Source organism: Lepidochelys kempii, chromosome 4 (assembly GCF_965140265.1).
Source record: "Lepidochelys kempii isolate rLepKem1 chromosome 4, rLepKem1.hap2, whole genome shotgun sequence".
In the NCBI taxonomy this organism is placed as follows: domain Eukaryota; kingdom Metazoa; phylum Chordata; order Testudines; family Cheloniidae; genus Lepidochelys; species Lepidochelys kempii.
This window is the reverse complement of record NC_133259.1, coordinates 23,263,727-23,286,332: the sequence shown is the minus strand read 5'-3', so window position 1 is coordinate 23,286,332 and position 22,606 is coordinate 23,263,727. Positions and strand designations below refer to the sequence as shown.

The window sequence follows — 22,606 nt, the reverse complement described above, 5'->3', positions numbered from 1 at the left end:
GAATTTCTTTTGCAGCATATTTGTGAAGCTGTACTTCTATATTTTTTGAATACTTTATGACTTATGTGATTATTAATGTAATTTTCTGAAATATCTGATCCAGATCTCACACTTTTATGGTGTGAAATATTTGCACAAAAAATAGTGCAAGGTTACATTGTATTACAATGTCTTCCTCTTTAAGTATAAAAAGATACCTTTTTTAAAAAACAACTCTCAAAAACATGCACACAATAGACTTTTTTTTTAAACACATACTGATGAAAAAACTATATCAGTTATCTTTAAAAGGGCCTGTAAACATATTTGCTCCAAAAACCAGTGCCATCACACAGTAGATTAAGAAAAACTTTTGAAATCCACAACGTTTCCTGCCTGAGTGCTTCGAATTTCCTATCACAATGCTGCACAGATCAGGTCTGATGTCTTTCACTTTGTTGAAACACACAAAACTCTAAGCAAACACACACATTATGGAACACATTTGAAAATAAATAAAACCTAGGAAGTGACAGTACGTCGCGTACTTACCAGTGACTGATATTTTCCCATTCAGTGACAGTATGTCTTTTAGGTTTCCTGATGCTTTTTACCTTTTTGATTAAAAATACAGCTGACTGCTACAATCCTTAAAATGGCCGCACTGCTTAGCCAGCAAAACCATGCTAGTGACTGAGTTGCAATATTAAAAGAAAAACAGAACAAAACATTTGCTTCTCCTATGGTGAAGCTTAAAATATCCATGCTAACATCTTCAATCATGGAGCTACCTTGGAAGTTGCTGCTGCTCAAAGTAGCTGCAGTGTAAGTTCTGCTACATTCTTGCCTTCTGCATGGTTTTTCAGCTAAAACAGATCAGAACAGGCGAGCAAACAACTCCTTCCTAAATGAAAGCTCTAATTTCTTCTTCTGCAGTGAAATGAACCAAGTTTCTATGCTAAAGAATGAGTGACAGTATTGCCAGCCAATCAGCTTGGGTTTTTCAGGAAAATCGCCCCTTTATTCATTCAAAATTAGGTCATATGACACTATTTGAAATGCTATTGGCTTAAAATGTATATAGTGTTTTAGCCTAATCAGGATAAGGACACCCATCTATGCCTCCCTAGACTGAAGATACCTTGACTATAAACACAGTAGTAATATTAAAAAAAGAATGCAGACTTACCAGAGCTTCCCAACTATTAAAGGGCCGGTGCTCCGTTATCTTCTGAGCCTTTTTCTGAGAACACTGAGGAATTAAAGTGAGTTCACCAAGTGAAGCATCTTGCAGGAAGCTAAGTATTTTAGTTTTGTAACCATCCTCCATCACTTCATCACCACTGCTGTAGTCCTCATCAAGGGAGCTACCACCTTCTGAAGCTGACTCGTATTCTGAATCTTCTGTTTCTCTCTTAGTCCTCCAAACCCCTTTTTTGCCTTTATCTTTTTTCCTAAAGCCATTCTGAGCTTTTGCAGAAGATTTCTGTTTCACCTTCACTTTAGTGTCATTATTATAGTGCTTTTTGCTATTTGTGGAGACTTCGTTCCAACTAGAAACTTCACTTTTGGAAGGACATTGCACATCTGTGTATGTAATGTAAAAAAGTAAATGACAAATAAGATGCATTGTTCAAGAGCAAAAAATCTTCAAAAGAACTGCTGCTTTTCAAAATAAAGGCTCATGTAAATGCCAGCACTCTCCTCTGCTTTAGATATAGAACGAAACAAATTTCAGTTTACTAACTGTAAAACTTAACTCAATCTGCCTTTGGAACCTTTCCCTGTATATTTAGAAAGATGTGGTAACTACCACAGCAAATACAAAATCATCAAGTAATTGGAATCACAATGAAAAGACTTAAACCATAAGATCAAAACACTTCATACAATTCTAATTAAAAGTCAAGTAATTTCAACTTGTTAACTATCATTAATATAAATTCAGAGTATCTATATTAGTAGGACTTAAGTTACACTGCCAGTCACGCAATGATTTAATTAACTGCATCAAGGCAAAAATGGTCAAAATTGTAATATGTATAACGCAACCTTTCATACTCGAAGGAGTCTGACTCAAAAGTTTGATTTTAATGTAACAGTTTTCCCCTGCCCCCCGGAAAAAAAAATGATGATGATAGATTAAGCAAACAAGCCTGATTTAACACATGCTTTCACCACAAAAAAAGCATAAACCTAGTCTCTCTTTAGTACATCTCACAGCAGCATTTCGGGCGGGACACCAAAAACATGCAAACGTTAAGTAACTTGAGCAACTAGAGCTTTTTAAAACAAAATGTTTTTGGTTCAGTAATGAACTTCTGATTTTTTATAACCCTAATCATGTTTTCAAAGAAAATAACTCATTTTTTTTGTTAAAATAAATTATTAGTCCTTTCTAGGCAAAAAACAGTCAAGGTGTATCCTTTTGACCCCTCAATTTAAAAATATACTTTAATACTATTAATACTGGAATGTCTATTCTCCTGTCTACCTATGCTTTAGGTTGATAAATCCTAAGCAGCTCTTTTTCCTACTAAGGAAAGGCAATGAGCAGCTACCTTTCAACACTGATATCTTCATCTCCATGCAAGAGATCACGTAAAAAGCACTATCCTGTCCCAATGATTCTTCGAGAAGCACACTTAAGTACAAGTTATTACATTCATGCACAAACCTATTATAGGTTGTTTCCATAATATATACAGCACATTTATCCACCTATCAGCCTATAGCGATCCAACAGCCCATCATATACTATCTAAACAAACAAACTATTTTGTTGTGTTGATACACCCGAAGACACAGCCTCTGTAATTCTGGGAATAAATTCTCACCACTCTTCCTGGAAGCAAGTGCACAGCTGCGCATAATAAACATAATATGATCCTAATCTATAATTTTGATTCTGTATTTTTCCCTCATATTTTACCAACATATTCTGCCAACAATGAAACATGAAAACATAAAAAGTCTTAAACAGAGAAAATTATAGAAATTGCCTAGGGAGGTTGTGGAATCTCCATCATTGGAGATTTTTAAGAGCAGGTTAGACAAACACCTGTCAGGATTGGTCTAAATAATAGTCCTGCCAAGAGTGCAGAGGACTGGGCAAGATGACCCCTGGAGGTCCCTTCCAGTCCTATGATTCTATGAGAACTAGAGTAATAAAAGACCTGTGTAAAATAGCCTTTTGCATGTGTGAAGTCTTGTTTCTGTAGCTCGGCCTTGCCTTTTAAAGAAACTCAATTTGGAGATTTTAATCACATCACCAATGGACTTGATTTAAAAAAAGATACATTTGTTTATGTATTTGTGACATACATATTCTAATGGGAACACAACTGAAATGATATTTCATTTTGTAAGTTCTTCGGATCAGGAATAGTCTCTACTTTTGAACTGTAGCAAGCACACTGCGGTTCCTGAGTTTGACTGGTGCTTTCTGGCACTACTGCAATATGAAAGAATTAAGATATCTGCTCACATTAAATATGGGATATTTCCTTTGTAATCGTCTGCAGATTTGTCAGTGATATAATGCCTATTTCTATCAAATCTCATGTACCGGTATTTCACTGGACTTTTAAGAATATTGTTCGCATTATTTCACCCTAAATACAGTCTCAATATTACTTCTGTGCTAAAAGACTTCTTAAACAGGATAGACTTATTGCCTTGAAATTAGTACTTTTTGAACTACTCAATTCAAAGAGAATCATGTTTGACGTTTTATCACAAACATGTTTTCATATAAACGAATAGGGAGTTATGCTTTGCACTTGACAAACCAATATACTTGCCCTAATTTCCACATAAAAAGGCATGCAACTCCATAAAAATAGGATGCAAATTCAACATATAAACTTTCTTTTACGTTCTTTTCCTCTCTTTCACCCCCCTTAAAACTGTTTTTGCTCATCACTGCAACTTTTAAGATATTATCTTAATCACTGTCAGGACTGTCTTATTTAGACATTGGGGAGATGTACACTTCTGACATCTGTTATTTTATTACAGAATAAAGTAGACTGTAAATCTGTCTTTATTTACCCTGTTGGTCTTCTGCAAATACTTTTAAAGACTCCAGTGCTTCATGAAACACCCAGTTATGTTCTTGAAGTACATCTTTCAGTTCCTATTAAAACAACATTTATTATCTCACCATTATGCAAAAAATATATTCTTTTAACAATTAAGAACAAGAGCAACACTTCTCAAAACAAGTATGGGATAAAACCTTTGATTAATCCATTCGTTTATGCACAGGATGCACGATGCATACAAAATATATTGTAAATAAGCACCTATTTTTTTAAAACTGTTCCTAACTTCAGTTATCGCCCTATGATGCAACAGGTCTTCTAATTAGAATTAACAGTATTCTCGATGAAAACACAAGGAAACGCTGTATACAAACTTCAGAATACTGCACAACATCAACTTACCATCTTCCTAATAGATAGTATACTTGATCTTCCACATTTAAAATATAAAACCACTAAAAGCTGACTGAATTCTCTACTTGACTGCTGATCTACTTCAGCTCTTTATACAACCATGTTTCTAATCATTCTTCCTCTAAAAACCACGTATCCCATGTAATTATCTATACAGATAAGCCTACTTCAGTTTAAAAAAAAAAGTTGAATTCTAAAAACAACATGAATATTTTAATGATAAAATAATGTAGTATACCTGAATAATTTTCACATACATTCATACTGTGAGTCAGACTCTCTGGTCTGGCCAACCCATGCGTAGTGCACGACCAGAGGGTGGGGCAACAGGATTTACATATTCTAAAATATGTCCAATTGCCTACAGTCTCAAGAGACCAACAGAAGCAGCAGAAAAGTGTTCCTGCCATGAACCCTTTCCCTAGAAACACTACTTGTGCTCGGGTCAGTTGGCTGGCTCCATGCCACCTAGAAATTCCCCTTAGCCAGGTAAGTGGTTAAGCGGGTAGAATGGGGCTTAAAATCTGGTCCTGTGCACTTATTACATTTTTATATACTTATATAAAACAGTAGGTTTGTCCCCAAAAGACACACGATAGCTTACCTCTTTATCCAAACTGGGAAATTTATTTTGCAGTTTCTTTACAAGAACTTCTTGCTTTTCCCATTCTTTTTGAGATTCTGCCCCTTCTAGCTACGGTTCAGAAAAGATGTAGCAATTTTAGAGATCATTTCACTTAATGCATCATAATACTACTACTCAAACAAAAATGAAAGAACATGCCTAACTTTGCTTACCTTTTAAATAGTCACCCTTTGAATGATAAAAACAATGTGCAGAAATATCTGAGCTGTGCAGACAGAAATAAGTGACTAATACTGTTTTCTTCATTTATAACTGTGTTCAAAATTAGACAAAACTCTCCAAGAATGGTATAGAAAATTCTTAGAGTACTGAAAGAGGAAAAAGTCTGAATTCAATAAGAAATAAAAGACATCAAAAATTTTAGGTTCTTTACCAAATTACAACAAACGGATCTTGGCCAACTTAAAATCATTTCAGTTCCTCTTTAAAAAAAAAAAAAAAGAGTGGTTTTATATGATCTATATGATTCTTTAACCAACAGTGCTCAATCAAGTTGCTTTTTTTTTTTTTTTTAACATGACATTTTGGAGAAAATAATTCAGTCTTGACAACTCTTCTTGTAGAGAGGGAAAGGGAAGGCAGACATGGTTAAAACAACTGAAACAGCCAATTACTCAAGTGAGAGATTTTATGCAACCCACATTGTTAACAATGGAATTTTGCACGTTAAAAAATGGCCCTTTAAAGCCATTATAAAGTTCAACCTTGTGTCAGAATTTTGGCAAATGTAAAATCTCAGGAAATGGAATATCATATTAAGGCACAACACAATTATACGAAACCCTTATAAAAGATTTCCTGACAAAAGATGTCCAACACAGAGTCTAGTATAATTATAGCTCCTACTGGTTTACAGGAAACAGGGAATGTGGCCTAGCAATTAAAGCTCACAAATAGGAGCCAGGATTTCCAGATTCTACTCACAGTTCTGTTATGGACTCACTAATGATAACAACATAAAAAAAAATCAACATAAGAACGGCCATACTGGGTCAGACCAATAGTCTATCCAACCCAGTATCCTGTCTTCTGACAGTGGCCAATGCCAGATGCCTCAGAGGGAATGAGCAGAACAGGTAATCATCAAGTGATCCATCCCTTGTCTCCCATTACCAGTTTCTGGCAAACAGAAGCTCAGGACACCATCCCTGCCTATCCTGGCTAGTAGCCATTGATGGACCTATCCTCTATCAACTGATCTACTTCTTTTTTGAACCCTGTTATAGTTTTGGCCTTCACAACATCCTCTGGCAAAGAGTTCCTTCCACAAGTTGACTGTGCATTGTGTGAAAAAATATTTCCTTTTGCTTGTTTTAAACCTGCTGCCTATTAAATTCATTGGGTGACCCTCTAGTTCTTGTGTTATGTGAAGGAGTAAATAACACTTCCTTAGTCAATTTTTCCACACCAGTCATGATTTTATAAACCTTTATCATATTCCCTCTTAGTGGTCTCTTTTCCAAGCTGAAAATCCCAGTCTTCTTAATCTTTCCTCACACGGAAGCTGTTCCAGACCCCTAATGATTTTTGTTGCCCTTTTCTGTATCTTTTCCAATTCCAATATATCTTTTTTGAGATGGGGTGATCACATCTGCACCCAGTATTCAAGATGCGGTCATATCATGCATTTATATAGAAGCAAAGTGATATTTTCTGTCTTATTAATCTCTTTCCTAATGATTCCCAAAATTCTGTTTGCCCTTTTACCTGCCGCTACTCATTGAGTGGATGTTTTCAGAGAACTAGCCACAATGATTCCAAGATGTCTTTACTGAGTGGCATTGGCTAATTTAGACCCCATCATTTAATATGTAAAGTTGGGATTATGTTTTCCAATGTGCATTACTTTGCATTTATCAACATTGAATTTCATCTGCCATTTTGTTGCCCAGTCACCCAGTTTTGAGAGATCCTTTTGTAGCTCTTTGCAGTTCGCCTGGGACTTAACTATCTTGAGTAGTTTTGTATCATCTGCAAATTTTGCCACCTCACCGTGTACCCATTTTTTCCAGATCATTTATGAGTATGTTGAACAGCACTGATCGCAGTACAGACCCCTAGGGGACACCACTATTTACCGCTCTTCATTCTGAAAACTGACCATTTATTCTTTGGTCTAGATGAAGTTGTGATCTGATCTTCACACCTTCTATCTCCCAGCCCAGCCCAAAGATAAGATCCAGAGCATGTCAAACAGCAGGAGTGAAGCCAGCAAAAGTCCCAGTCCATTGGTGACACCATGAGGTACTGAACAAAAACTAAAGAATTATGGTTCCAGGTCATTTCAACATCCACACCAACAGCAAGTCTTGATGACTTCAGTGTCAAGGTCAAAAAGGGCTCAGCTCAGGGAAGGATGTAGGACATTAGGTTACTTCTACATCAGCAAGTGGGGGACACCACACAACGACTCCAAATATGGGGTGCGGTAGGGCCTACAAAAAGAATAACCAGATCTCTCTACCATCCAGATAACTTCACGTGAGCCACCAATGATAAGTGACCAAGTGGATGAAGGCCAGCAGCATTTTCTAGCCAGCTCTGGGAATCACGTGCTTAAGCATATTTTTAGATCACATAAGCACAGTAGGGAAGCTTCTTTAAAACTCACCACATCAGTCAGGCCAACGTGCAATCCCTTCTCAGCAGAGGCCAGGGACAGAGCTCGTGATAGACCAACTCCCCTTTCACCTGAGGTGAAGGTCATGATCAAGCTCACAATGCAGCTGCCTAGCAATATTAGCAGTGGTACGCACGTACTGATGAATCACCAGACATACAGGCAAATCACCTTACTTCTCTCTCTCATCTGTAAAATGGTTATACTACTACTTACCTATGTGTCAGAGGTGTTATGAGGCTTAGTTAATGTTCATGAAGACCTCTCAGATGTTTAGCTGCATGATGCTAGAAGCTACTGAATTGCCCAACAGTAGTTGTCAGCTCACCTGCTAGCACTCCTGCCTATGGAGCACATGGGTCCCAGGTTAAAAACTACAGTAACATTTAAAATGAACACTTAGCAAGTCCAGGTACTGCGTCTAGTTTCTAGTCACTAATTAGCAAACCAAGGTAAGTGGTAGCCCTTAATTTGTAATTCTCTCACCTCTGTTCATTTAGGTTGAACACAAATATTTTATGAAGGCTTTTTGTGAAACTGGTTAGAAAAATTCAGACAATTTTTTTGGCGGAATTTGATTTATTGAAATCAAAATGTTTCGTAGAGATTATTTAATTTGAAGATTCTAACAGAACACTGCCCACCAGGCAGGTTTCAAAACCCAGCTACCGGGTTTCCTTTGGAAGCCTGCCCTATCTCCTGCCAGCTCATCAGCCCAGCTCCTCAGCAGCCTGGACCTTCCAGGCTCATGGCTCCCCAGCAGCCCACCTGGCAGGCTAATAGCAATGCAGGAGCCTGGAACCCCGGAGTCCCATCTCCCAAGCTTGCTAGCTCCTTGCCAGCTTGGGCTCCCAAAGTCCATGGTTCCAGGGCAGTCTAGCTCCATTCCCTTTTGGGGAAGGGGAAAAAAAAAAAAAAAAAAAGGTTTTTTTTTTTTCCTCCAAATCAGAACTAAACCAGATTTCTAAATTCAGTAGATTCCGCTTATCAGCAACCTCTCAGTTCCAAGAGAAAAGTTGCTGTTTTCCAGAAGTTGCCAATAAGCAGAAGGTACTATTTTCAGGGGGATACATAGACATGAGTGTAAAACAATGATGCATTGTACAATGAATTGTTTATTAACTTTCAGTTTGATACAATGTTCTGAAGAAGAAAATCAAAGGTGACATACAGAAATGGATATATTGTATAGTGTACCACAATGCTTAGAGCAGATGTAGGAAATCTTAGGTTGCCATAGGTCACAAAGACTACAGTGGCACACAGTTCTATCATGACAAGCATTTAAAAAGCACCCAAGAAAACTTACTATGTGTGTCTAACTGTAAATACAGTGCAGTTCAGCTTACAGTGTTCCTCATGTGTGTCACAGAGTAAAGCAGCACAAAATGTTACTGTATTTCATATACAAAAAACTTTAAGAACACCATTTGTCCAGTGTTATCTTCTTCACACAGTCTGCCACCTCCAATCGTAAATCCTTCTCAATTTTGCGTGCAGCCTCGTAACCACTCTCAAAGCCATGATTCTGGCATATTCTGCAGAAAACATCCACTGCCTGTAGCTGTTGTATAAGTGAAGGCTCCGCAGGTTCGTCGTCCCATCCACTGTCCACTTGTGCCTCAGCCTGTAGGCACCTGACAACCTCTACCGTCTCTACATTTAGCGTCAGTGAACTCACCTTCCATCTCCAAATGACTGTCAAACTCAACAATGGCCTCAAATTCCTTTGCTGTTAGACCGTCAGGAACTGAAACATCGGCCAGCACATTAATGTCCACCAAGCCAGCATTTTCTGTTGTTCATACAAACCCTCCCTTTCTGAAGCAGTTTTGAATAGTCTTCAGGAGAACAGGAGCCCATGACTCCTTAGCGAGATGAAGTGCATCAGAGTTATTTTTTTGGCAACATCCACTACTCATAGATGTGGGTCAGCATAGAAAGAGGCCATGATGTGTGCATTAAGACAAGCATGGCAGTGACCTTTGAAGTTTTTAATGACCCCGATCTCCATCGGCTGCATGATGGAGCCTGTGTTCAGAGGCAAAAATTTTAACATGTGTGATAGCTCTACATTAATTGAATGAGCTGGGCAATTATCAACAGGCAGACACAGCAGTCCTGTAGTCGCAACTCCCTGTTCCAGTTCTCTAAGCACTCTTCAAACAACACACTTGTCATCCAGGCATTGGCTGAACTTCTGTAGATCACGGGCACCTTTAAGTGGTCCTTAAGGAAACAACGAGGGCACTTGCTCTTTCCAATCACCTAAGAGACCCCTTTCTCTGTCCCATCCATGTTTGCACAACACAGCACCGTGATGAGGTCCGTAGCTTTTTTCCTTCCTGCAAGCCCTTCTTTAAGCATACCAAGCAGGCCTCTTTCAGGAAAGCCTCAGTAGAGGAGACTAGTCTCATCAGCACTGAAAATATCATGAGGCTGGAACTCCTCTCGAATGCTAGGTAAGGCATCCACCCTCCATTCATTAGCCACCAGATCAGCATCTTGATTCTTGCCAAGTTCCTTATGTTGAATGACATTGTGCTGGGCTTTCCACCGACAGAACCAGCGATCCGCAGGGTTGAACTCCTTTCACTGCTCTGCTGCCAGCTGACTCGCTTTCTGTTTCAACATCAGCCCAGAGTCGAGCATCTTGGCCAAGCTTATGCTGAAACCAGAGCCCCAGGGCTTCACCAGCATCAGTCTCCTTTCCATTGCCTTGATGCTTGCGGCCTCTTTGTGCTGCTCCCATGCTCCTGTAAAATGTTACGGCTGTTCTTCAGAATGCATGAAACAACCAACTTTGAGACAACTAACTTCTCAGCTACTCAGATTTGCTTAGCACCAGGCTCACACAGGGCCTATAGAACCCGAATTTACTGATGAGAAATAGGTTGAGAAATTTGGAAGCCATGGCGAATACATACGTGCTCAGCTGTGCATGCTCAGAGCCAGGAATCTGATTACAGGTAGGACCTCTCCTCTAAAGAATTGTTAGTAAGCAGCATGCCTCTTGTTAATATTTGAATCTCATTAACATTGATGATGATAGGTGTGGATGTAATCGCTGGCAATATGTTGCCATTAGAAATTGGTAATAATCAAGATTGCTATTAAGCAGAATTTACTGTAACAAAATCCTCTGAAATGTAATTGCCTTTCTCCACCCAACTTTACTTTTAACAAAAGAATTCCTATCCTTGCTATACAATAGTCTAATGTCATCCTTTTGCCATGATACCGTGTTCTTTTCCAGGGTTTGGCCTGAAGATGGGATTGTAGAACTGTACATCAAATATATCAGATAAAAGACTGAATGGGTCACCTTCAGAATACAGCTCCTCTTTACTAGCTAAGGTTATCAACATTACCCAAAATTACCCAACTGTTCTAAGTTCCTTGTAAACATTTCCCCACAACACAACTAAATTGCCATTTTATTTTATATATATCACTGTCCTTCCTCAGAGAAATTATACAGAAAAACTTAAGCAATTTCTTGATGCTTAACTTAGGATCTGATGCGGCTGGACTCTGCACACCCAACAGCTTCCACCGACTTTTATGGGAACTGATGGTGTCGAGCACATCACAGGACCATGTCCTTAATTGTAGTTCCCTTTTTCCCATGACAAGACTGCAGTTGGCACTCGGATATAATTCAATACACATAGAATAATGAAGCATATAATCTCAAGAAAATAAAAGGGATCAAGAAATAACGAAAAAATTAAGTCAGGAGTGTTGTCAGAGACAGGGAAGCAAAGCTATTAACTCCAATGATGAGAGGTGTGATTTCCTGAGATAAGGCACTAATTCAGGAAGCTCCTGATGTTCCCAAAGCCACCAGGGATCAATTTATTTTGTGGTTGTAAGACAGAAAGGATTACACTTACAGAATTCGTTTTTTGCTTTTTTGAAATTTGGTCACCACTGTCTTCAGAATTGTTTGTGGGTGATTGGTTTAGTTTCCTTTTTCGGGATGCAGCTTTAAAAATAAAAAAAAAAAGCAGAATTGAAAATTACATCAATTAGAAATTCATCCTGAAACAGCAGAATCATTCAAATCAACATTACAGAAGCTACCAATTATGTGAACTTTGAGAAATATCAGATTTAACAAATGTGAGAATTTGTGTAAACACACCCATCCTTGTAATACAAAACAGCATAGGAACCAATTATTTTTAGGCAATATAGAATTAATAGGATTTTTACAGCAGATGTTAAGCATCTGGGAGCAGAAGCAATCAAACATTCTATTCTAATATGGTGACAAATTTAAAAACCAATTCCCTTTGAACTATACTTTTCATCTTTATTAACGTTAAGAGGGTGGAATCAAATACTGCATAAAATTTAACAATTTGCTATACAGGAACTGGAGGGGCAGGTCCAAGACTGGGAGTACGGCCAGTGCTGCCAGGCTGGGCCATGGGGGGGATGCTGAAACCGCCCAAGGAGTCCAAGCTGCTGGACAGAAAGCAGCGTGGCAAGTGGGTGCTGGACAGCCTCAACTCCAATCTGCTGCCCAGTCCGAGCTACTGGCTGCTGGCCATTAGTCCTGAGCACGCCACACCCCCAGGGCTGTCTGAGCCAGATTCCATGGGCCAGGCACCGCTGGTGAGTAGAGCCCTGCATGGTTGTATCTGCATCTGATTCACCATCCGCAAAAATGGTCCGCGCATATGAAGCAGATATCCGCAGATTTGCAGGGCTCTATATATGAGAAACAGCGAAACTGACCACAAAGTGCTGTGAAATGTGCAAAGCAAACAGGATGGCAAAGAAAAAAAATTGTCTCTCTCAGGACCACCAGTTGGGTGTTATAAAAATAGCCTGTTCAAAATACTAAGATGACAGTGTTCCATGAATACAGAAAAGTTACATGATATCACTCAACAGCTATTTTGTATACAAAAGGAACAGAATGTTTCAAATACATTCCAAGTTTTTCTTCATAATATTTCTTGCATCTAATCAACAATTACCTTATTAATAAAGCAAAACTCAAACAGACTCCAGGTGAACAAAGAGTCCGTAAGCGTGCAATAGTGCATCAGTTTTATCAATGAAGAAGTTGCACCCCTTGAAAAAGTAAATCCTCAATAGTCGCTTGTACCTCCCTAGCAATCCCTGATGCCTGGAGCCCCAAGGATTTGCACATATAAATTGCTGTTGCCATAGATTTAGACATTATGTCTGTCATGTCACGTGCCACCTGCAGAGACGCCTATGCACCATTAACCCTCTAATTGTGGAATTGAAATCATCCCTCTTATCCTCAGGGAGTTTGTCAATAATTCTTGCCACGGAGTCCAAATTAATGAAGTTATTTTTAGGCAATATCTAGTAGTTTCCTATGTGCATTTGAAGGTTGGATGTTGAGTTTACCTTCCTAAGAAGTCTAATTCTCTTGGGCTCTTTATCCTTGGGGATGAATTTGAATAGGCCTTGGCAAAATCTTTCACTGGCTGTGGTGACAACCAGCCAGCCTACTACAGATTATGAGAAAAATTGTTCAAATCCCTTGGAGGGTACACTATACCATTGGTCTGTTCTCTTTACAGTAACTCCTCACTTAAAGACATCCCGGTTAACGTTGTTTTGTTGCTGATCAATTAGGGAACATGCTCATTTAAAGTTGTGCAATGCTCCCTTATAACTTTGTTTGGCAGCCGCCTGTTTTGTCCATTGCTTGCAGGAAGAGCAGCCAGTTGGCAGCTAGCTGGTGGGGGCTTGGAACCAGCATGGATCGGGCAAACCCCCTATCAGCTCCCCGCTCCCCTAAGTTCCCAGGGCAGCAACCACCCAGAAGGCTAGCAATTGCCAGCAGTTCAGCTGTCCCTCTCCCAACAGCCAGGTGCTGCTCCTACCCTCTGCCTTGAAGCTCCTCCCCGGAGCCTCCTGCTCGCTGTGCAGCGGAGGGAGGGAGGAAGGAGGACGACTCATGTCAGGGTGTCCCCCTCCCGCCTACTCTGGCCCCTGACTTACCCGTTCTCCATATAGAGCAGGGTTGGGACAGGACAGAGCTGAGGATGGAAAGAGCTTGTTGGTCACAGCTGCTGTCTCAACTTCCTGATTTTTTTTTTTTTTTTTAAAGGCAATGTACTTAGAATTGGGTCAGCATACTTAAAGGGGCAATGCACATCTCTCTCCCCTCCTCTGCCTCCCCACACGGTGTGTGTTTCTGTCTGCCATGCTGACTCCCCTCCCTCCATTCGTGCTGCCTTGTAGCGCGTGAAGCTACATTAGCAACAACATGTTAACCCTTGAGGGCTCAGCCGAACGAACGCTAATTCGTCATTTAGCAGTAAGACATTCCCTGGGAAATATTCCACCCTCTTCCTCCCTCTAATTTCACCACCTCAACCAAGCTTCACAATCATCATTGCTGTGTACAGTATTAAATTGTTTGTTTAAAACTTATACTGTGTGTGTGTGTTGTATAATCATTTCCCCCTCATTCCAAATGTTCATGAGACTTTTCAGGAGCTCATGTGTAAGGTGGCTTTTGCTCTGGGTATTCAAGCCGAGGTGGTTCAGGAAATTTTCATAAACTTACTAATATCTTGCATTTTTATATATATATATATATATATATATATATATATATATATATATATATATATATATATATATATATAAAGCGAATCCAATTTCCCCATAAGAATTAGTGTAAATAAGGGGGGGGTTAGGTACCAGGGAAATTTTTTTCACCAGACAAAAAACTATAGTTGGATTCGCTTAAAGTCGCATTTTTCAGGAACATAACTACAATGTTAAGCAAGGAGTTACTGTACTGCGGGAGTCAAAGTGGCTGGGGTCTACCTGAGAAGTTTGGCAGTATCTGCTAAAGTGTAATTAATAGATAGAGACACTCTTCCTTAATACAGCAGAATGCAAGATATCAGTAAGTTTATGAAAATTTCCTAAACCACCTCAGCTTGAATACCCAGAGCAAAAGCCACCTTACACATGAGCTCCTGAAAAGTCTCGTGAACATTTGGAATGAGGGGGAAATGATTCAGATACTATGACCTCATCGGGACAGGACATCTATCTATGCATATGGGTTTGATGTTTTGCTTCTGTAATAGCTTCCTCTGGTTCTTGGGTCATGACTTTGCTCAGTCACTGAACGGAAAAGGGAGTCATAGAATGCCTTCCTGAAATAATGGATGCTCACGACCTCACAGAAGATGTCTCCCTACTGGATTCAGACCCTGAAAAAGAGAACAGACATTCCAGATGTAAAGGTGGAGCAGTATCAATCAGTGTAAAGAGCCATCTGGCTTGCCTAGTATGTGCGCAGGATCCGGACATTTCTGGAGCCGGCACCAAAGTCTGCAGTCGAGCCAAAAATTAACGATTGTGTCAATCCAGTACCAGGATATAAGTTGAGGTCAGCACTGAGAATGATATCGGGGCTGGCATCAAGGTTCTCAACTTCAACAGTGGAGAGTCCAGTATCAACAGATACAGGAAATCTTTGGCTACGACATAAGGGTTGGGAGTTCGTACTGAGAATCCCGAAGTATACACTGCTGTCAGAATGGGTGACAGAAAAGAAGTCACTGGAAAGGAAGTCAGTACAGCAGGTACCAACCAGTCTCAACAGTACTGACGAATGGGGCTCTGGAGTCAACGGTACCGATAAAGCATAGATAAGTTCACAGTACCAGGCAGCAGCAAATCAAATTTCTCACTCTAATCTTGGTACCAGAGGACTCAGAAGGCAACCTATCAGACAAGTGGCATTGCTACAGTGCTTGTGGATGTCTGAGAACCCCTTCTTTGGTCTCAATGCAGCCTTGAGTTCCAAAAACCTAGAAGTTTTAGGGACACTCCAGGATGGTCCAGGTGAAAGGGAACAGCTCTTTTCTGAAGAAGACTTGTGCGTCTGTATTCCCCTGAGGTGCGACGATAAAACAGACAGAACTGGAGCACTGCTTTTAAAACATGAACTCTGTCCATTCTGACATGGTGTGGGTAAGAGGCTGGACATGCAGATTTTCTATGAGATGTTCCCTTCCTATACAACTCCCTGGACTTCCGAGTTCTCCTCTTCAATGATTTGCAGATGATTAACTTCTCTTTCACATATTCCAAGACAAATAAGGCATTTAGTAGTATGACTGACACCTGCATAACAGTCTCACAGGAAGGGCAATGTTTGAAGCCCAGGGATTCTGTGCTGAATCAACACCTCTGGGCTTCAGAAGAAGAGCAAACAAAAAGGACAAAGAAAAACTATTGTTATTCACACTAAACCTAACTAAGAGCTATTTACACAAGAATTTAGTGCTAAACCCTAAAAAGGAACCATAAGCTGGAGCTCCAATTCCCAGTGGGGAGGGGAAAGAGAGGCAAGAGGAACTGAAAGTGGGTTGGAGCAGCTCAACCCTCTACACCTTTGGTTGCATGCATGGGGATGCACTGGGGCACATGTGCTGCCCTGACAAGTACTAGTGACGACTGCATTGGTCACACACAGACCTACAGTGATATACAGATGTGAACAAGCACTCAAAAATACAAGGAGTTCAGTCAATAAACACCAATATTACCAGCATTCAGTAACACACAAAAAAGAAAAGTGAACTGAATTCTATAAACCACTGATTCAATTTCATACTTCGTTTCCACGCTGTTTTTCAGGGTTGAACAAAGCACTCAAATAATCTAACTATACCTTTTCCATAAAATTTGAGAACTTATGTTTTTAATATTTCAATATTTAATTTTAATATTAAACAATTTAAACTGTTCCTACTACTTACAAATTGTTTAAATGAAGAAACTGGCTATGACTCAATTTCTGGCTATAAACATGAGTTCTGTCATTAGCCAGAGAGAATCTGAATAACCCAGGTAATTAAGAATTTTGCCTATTCTCTCTCACCCAATCAGCTGTAAACTTTCACAAAAAGAAAAAAAAATTACGTGTTGAGGCAGGAAAGCAGGTGTTCAGTGATGTCTCTTCTTCTAAAAACAGGCCCAAAGTCGGATGATTTATGCCATTGCATTCAGACATGCTAACTCCTGCCTAAATCATTTAAATAAGAGTAGCAGATGTCATTTTTGTCATAATTTTATTTCCTAGAACACCTGTTTCTGTGGGCTTGTAGGCAAGGACATGAAATTGCATTTTTGTATGAAAAAGTATGGCTATAAGGTAAAGCCCATATAGTAGAAATCAAACTTGGCATGAGCTCATAGCAAATATTTTGGAACGAACATTTTAAAAATGCGATGCTGACTTATATAAAATTATTTTAACTTAAAATAAATTTGGAAATAATAATAATACCCACTTAATTTAGGATTAATTTTCTTCCAGGTGGGACTTGACTTATTTCTTGAAACAGGTCTAGCTAAGCATTTCATCGCTAAGTTTTATCTTTCAATTACTCGCATCACAATTCTCATCCTCAGCATATCATACATATAATGGTAATTTCAAATGCTTTTTGGAGATCAGAAAGTATAAATTCGCTGTGCACTCAAACATACACAACACAACATAGAAAGTATTAAAACCATTTGATAGTACTAAGCATCTGTCATAGCTATACTATCAATAGATCAAAGTCTCAAGATGCATAGAGGATCATTGCACATAAATTACTTCCTAATGTAAGCAAGCACAGTGCATGGGAGAGATGAAAAAACTAGTTTCTCTTAGGGCATAGGGACACTGAGCTGTTGCTCTGCTAATGTCACACAACACCAACATTAAATCTTTAACCTGAAAGACATCTTGATCATTTAAAGCAATTTCCAGACAATTAAACTGAAAGTGATCTTATTACAGATAACTTCTCACTTTCACACCTCCAGTCAGAGCCATCCCAAGGGGATGGGGAATCAGGGCGACTGTTCCGGGTCTCCCCCCCCCCCGCCCATTTTAGGAGGCCCCGCATGGCAGTGCAATTGGCTGGCGCTGCATGGGCAGCAGGCGAACCACTGGCTGGGGAGGCTACTACCAGCCTTCCCCTTCCACCCAAGGGAGAGCACACCGGGATGGAGAGAGCACGGGAGCGCTTCTGCAGTCTCCCCAGACCTGGGAAGGCGGGTGGCGTGGCCTCAGCCCCCTGGAGCCCAGTGGTGCAGGGCCCGGGGGAAAGCATGCATGGGACCACTTTGGGCTGTTTGGGGAGGCACCGCCTCCCCCAGCCTCCCTACCTGCCCCTGGCGCAGTCAGTCCAGGAAGTGACATCACTTCCGCCCCAGGCCCCGCACTCCACTAGGGACGGCTCTGTCTCCAATTCATTAAGGACACTGGGTATAGGTCCTGCAGCTAGATGGAAACTGCATAACCAAAACCTGTTATTTCATCTCTTGTATTATTTGATCTTGACATTATTGTATTCTATTACCTCGATCTCACACAATTCAGGTTTTTGCATAGGCCACCAACCACCAATAAAACTAATACAATTTAATCCTGGGGAAAAAGGTTTGACTCTGGATTTATAGGGAGGACACGAAGAAAGCCAAGAAGTAAGAGTGTCACATGTTTTCTGCTCTGTACCATTTCACACACTGGGATTTTCCATCACGTTACTAGGCATCTCAAATACCCCATAAGGCAACATTAAGAAAAAAAAAAAAACTCTCGGGCCTAAAGACAGAGTTTGTTAGAGCTTCCACAAATGTATGGAGATACGCAAGATGGCTAACAATTCTGACTTAATATTTCAAACACTCATCCTAAGCAAACAACCTTACTGGTTGAATTTACTCATGAAAAAGCCCTGAAGGAAATAACTTCTTCATGCTACTGCTAATAAAAGTTTATCTGAATCTAGAGAGGTTTATGCTGCTTCCCTGCATTCATTGTTAATGGCAAAAACTACTGAGCTAACACTCAACAGGTCCTTTGAGGAAAACTTTAAGACTTAATTCACAACAAACCATGAATATAATACTCTAAAAAGTACCAATCAATACGTAGGCATTTGTTTATTCAGAATTAGAATCCAGCCAACTGGATTTTAGTGGCCAACTTCACATGGGCCACTAAACCAGATAAAATGAGTGTCAATATTGATCTGCGCTGGATTTGAACAGGATCGAGAGGTAAAAAGCTCTGGTACCCCATTGCAGTTTCCTTACATATGACATTAAAAAAAGATCACTTCCCCATAATTACTCAATCTGCAACTCCTGTTCTACAGAGAAGCCAGCAATAATGTATATAATTTTGGGTTCATAAATTAAAGCAACCTTGACCTACAGAAACCACCAAACTCTCCTTTTATTGTGAGAGCATGGAAAGAATCTAGAACAGTTTAAGTGAAGGGAAAAACTAAACGGTGTGAATATTTTTCCTCTTTGCATACATGTCTTGTTGGACTTCAATTTAAATATCCTCCCCTCAAGTTTGCTGCAATGTGAAAAATCTTCCTGAATAATGCACAGTTGGTATAACGTACCAGTGGTAAAGGTTACTGCATACCTTCATCATTGAACTTCAAGCCAGCAGCTATTGCTTCATCCATTGTGCTTGTTGATTCTATCAACTAACAAGAGAAAAATTAAGTGATCAGTGACAAATTGAACAGAAAAAAGGTGCTAAGTAATGGTTGAAACTATTATTTCACCGTTTTACAACATTTATAGTAAAATCTAACCACAGTAACATGCAGTCATTAGCCAAGCCAATTAGAGGTGCCAGTTATTGCCTTGGAAGGACTGCAAAAATATGGACTGAAATACTGCTTTTCAGGCAGGCAATTTTCACTTATTGCACTTCTTGAATATTCTCAAGACATCAGTGTTCACTTTTAATTTCTTCAAAAACTTACCTTAGTTAAAATTACAACGTTGGAAGCTTAAAATTCCATCGAGTTGTAAATATAAACATTCTCTATTTAGCAGTTTTATTACTTCGTGCTAAGTCTTTCATATCAGTTGACTTCCTGGATCATGTGCATAAATAGGGTATCTTGTGCTGCTCTCCGAGTTTATATGAATTCTTATTCCCAAATCTAGGAACAGACCCTTCTCCCTCCCGTTACATAACATCTTGCATTTCAGGCTCTCAGTATTTTTATAAACTTGTGAACTTCAACACCTCTAAAGTGTTGCATTAATTTCATAAGTGAAATAATTTGACAAAGGTCATAGAACGAGTCAGTGACATAGATGGAAACACAACGCAGGAGTCCATGTTCTCACCCCCAATTTTAATCATTACACAATGCCTCAGGTTGACTACAATAGGATAGCTATCTTAAGCAAGCACCACTCACCCTAGAATCATTCATTTCCTGAGGGCTTGGTAGGACGGGCTGTACGGGGTGACAAAAGGACTATTGTTTACAATGTCCAGAAGAATGTTGCACAGGTGCAAACAAAGGCAAAAATTAGCCCTGCCATTAGAATTTAGAAAATTCTGTTGATAGGGAACCAAAACAGAAGCACTCTTACTCTCTCATGACAATGCAGTCAATTCAGCTAACAGGCGTTCCAGTTAATAGCTAAAAAACTGTCACTTAAGTCAGCAGATATGATTGAACACAAATCAGGTAGCCGATCTACTGGGTAATTAAGTAATATTTACTCATTTTTCTGACCCTTACTACACCGTGAAGTGCAATTCTTCCCTGCAAAGTGACACTAAAAATGGCACTTTGTATTTTCCAACCCAAATTTACTCAGTATACAAGTAAAAAAGAAGATTTCTTACTACTAATCAGCGCCCTTCACAATGATCCTCTACACAGTCACATTATTGAGAACGTGCACCGACAGCTGAGCAGAGTGGCACTCTCAAGAAACAGTGCCAGTTGGAGCACCCACATACCTCAATACAACACCAATCCACTTGGAAAGATACTAGGCAGTGGGGACCAAGATAGGTTTCAGGAAGGACCCAGGAAGGCTATGGTGAAAGGAGAGACTCAATTTGGCTGACTTAAAAATGCCAAGGCTTTAAAAACTAAGCTAGCAGAGATTTATTCCCTGAAACTACACTAAAACAATAAAATGCAACCATATACAGGCATTAAAGTTCATTTTTGTTTTAGAGCTAAGTTTGAGTAAGAGCAGCCAGAAGTTCCAGGTTCATACACTAGCACATTTGGAAAGAACTAAGATGATTGAAGCCCCTTACCCCCTTTATAACACTGCCGCAAACATTTAGAACTATGGGGTGGGGCTTGTGGGTACTCCAACAGGCACTGCTTCTACTACACTGGTTGGCATCTCGCTAACACTGGTAATGTGCAGAGGCCATTCAAAAAACTTTCACCTCTCCCCCTGTCCAAAAACCAGCTCTGAACACTCACTTTGACATCTGAAAGTCAAGATGGGTTCTTTCCTATCTACACATCGGTGACACCTATGACATTTTCAAATTAAGCCTTCACTACTTATTTAAGTTCTCAGAAAGGAAGCATAGCCCAGTGGTTAGCATGTTAATCTGGAACAAGAAATACACAGGTTTGATACCCTGATCCACCACAGTCTACTTGTGTGACCCTGAGAAAGTCATTTAGTTCACTTGTAAAGTGGGGAGAATATTTCCCTATCTCACAGGGGTACAATGAGGATAAATACAGTAAAGATGGAGAAGTGCTCACATACTATGGCAATGGGGGCCATATAGAAGTGCCATAGATACATGTCTGTGTAGCACCATTTAAATTGAACAGGTGTGACTGAGGTCTTAATCTGAGGAAAGTGGCACAGAATAAATTTCAGCTAAAGGAGGGTAGAGCTGTCAACCATTACATAGTATAGATGGGCTTAAATGCAAGCATCCATACTGTGACAACAGCAGCCAATAGGCATTAGGCAGGCCACCTGAGACTAATGAGAAATATCAGAGATGTAGCTCTAAGTCAAAATGAATTGAAGCTGTATGGAAATTCTCCTTCATGAAGTCCCAAAGCAGTAGTCTAGGTTTCATTTTCATTGCGGAAAACTAAGGACTAGGACTATGAAAAAAAAAAAAAAAAGATCTACGATAACGTGTGGGACTGAAGTCCATGCCTTTGACTATACTAGAAAAAAAAAATTAAAAAAACCCAAAACTATATAGTGGCTGATGATCAGCAAACATCGGTTGCCTTACTCTGCCTGTCTAAATGGGGCTGAAGATCATTTTTACTGAGAGGGGAAAGGGCTAACCTCTGTTAAACAGGTGTTTCTTTCTGTAAGTTATTTAGCAAACAGTTTAGTCTCGTTTGCACGAACATGTTCTTAATATATTTAAATAAGAATGTAAAAGCTCTAAAGGGGGACTTTTTCGGAGTGTGGTAATTAAATTTTAAAATCTTATCAAATGGAAATACGCTTTTGTAAATAAGAATTAAGAAGTTCTTCCTCCATTCACATGGAAGGCACTAAAAAACACATATTGCCTTGGAAATAGGCTGCAAAACCAAACAGTATTACTTGTAATAATTCTTGGTCACTTCTTTGTGGAAAGAGTTCCTTCAGTGTTTGGAGTTTAGCGTCTCTGATGTCTTCCACCTCATCCATGTCTGGTGACTGGTCTGCATCATTTATATATGTAAATGTAGGTGGTACATCTTCAGCCTCTTCATCATCAGACTGTTCAGAGCTACCATATAAGGAAAAGAAATAAGACTTATTTCTACTTAGGAATTCTGTTTTAGCATCCCCATAATTTTTCAGTAAAAATGTAACACTACATAAGCTTATCTTCATATAAAGTAGCGGTTCATGTATTACCATTCTTTGAAAGAAACTAGAAACAATTTAATAGAACTGAAACCACACATCACTGACAGCACAGTTTAACAACAGGAAACAGTTACCTTGAAAAAAGGCCTTCATTCACCATAAAGCAAAAAAACAGCACAACCCCAATTTTTTTGCAAGATACCTTTGAGTCTTGCAAGCTAATATCCAGCAGAGCAGTGG

At 39.5% G+C, this 22,606-nt stretch overlaps 1 protein-coding gene across 8 annotated transcripts in view; it reads right to left on the bottom strand.

Moving 5' to 3' along the window:
• SMARCAD1 (SNF2 related chromatin remodeling ATPase with DExD box 1) overlaps positions 1-22,606 on the bottom strand; it is a 78,599-nt gene that overhangs the window by 36,709 nt on the left and 19,284 nt on the right. For 6 of the 8 annotated variants that reach the window (XM_073340708.1, XM_073340713.1, XM_073340712.1 and 3 more), the window contains 6 exons: positions 22,115-22,283; positions 19,170-19,233; positions 11,602-11,693; positions 5,044-5,133; positions 4,033-4,117; positions 1,169-1,566 (listed from right to left, as the gene is read on the bottom strand). In XM_073340708.1, the coding sequence (XP_073196809.1) occupies positions 1,169-1,566; positions 4,033-4,117; positions 5,044-5,133; positions 11,602-11,693; positions 19,170-19,233; positions 22,115-22,283 (898 nt within the window). Of the gene's footprint in view, positions 1-531; positions 940-1,168; positions 1,567-4,032; positions 4,118-5,043; positions 5,134-11,601; positions 11,694-19,169; positions 19,234-19,965; positions 22,092-22,114; positions 22,284-22,606 lie in introns of those variants that run through there. The other 2 variants (XM_073340715.1, XM_073340716.1) reach the window with 2 other exon arrangements.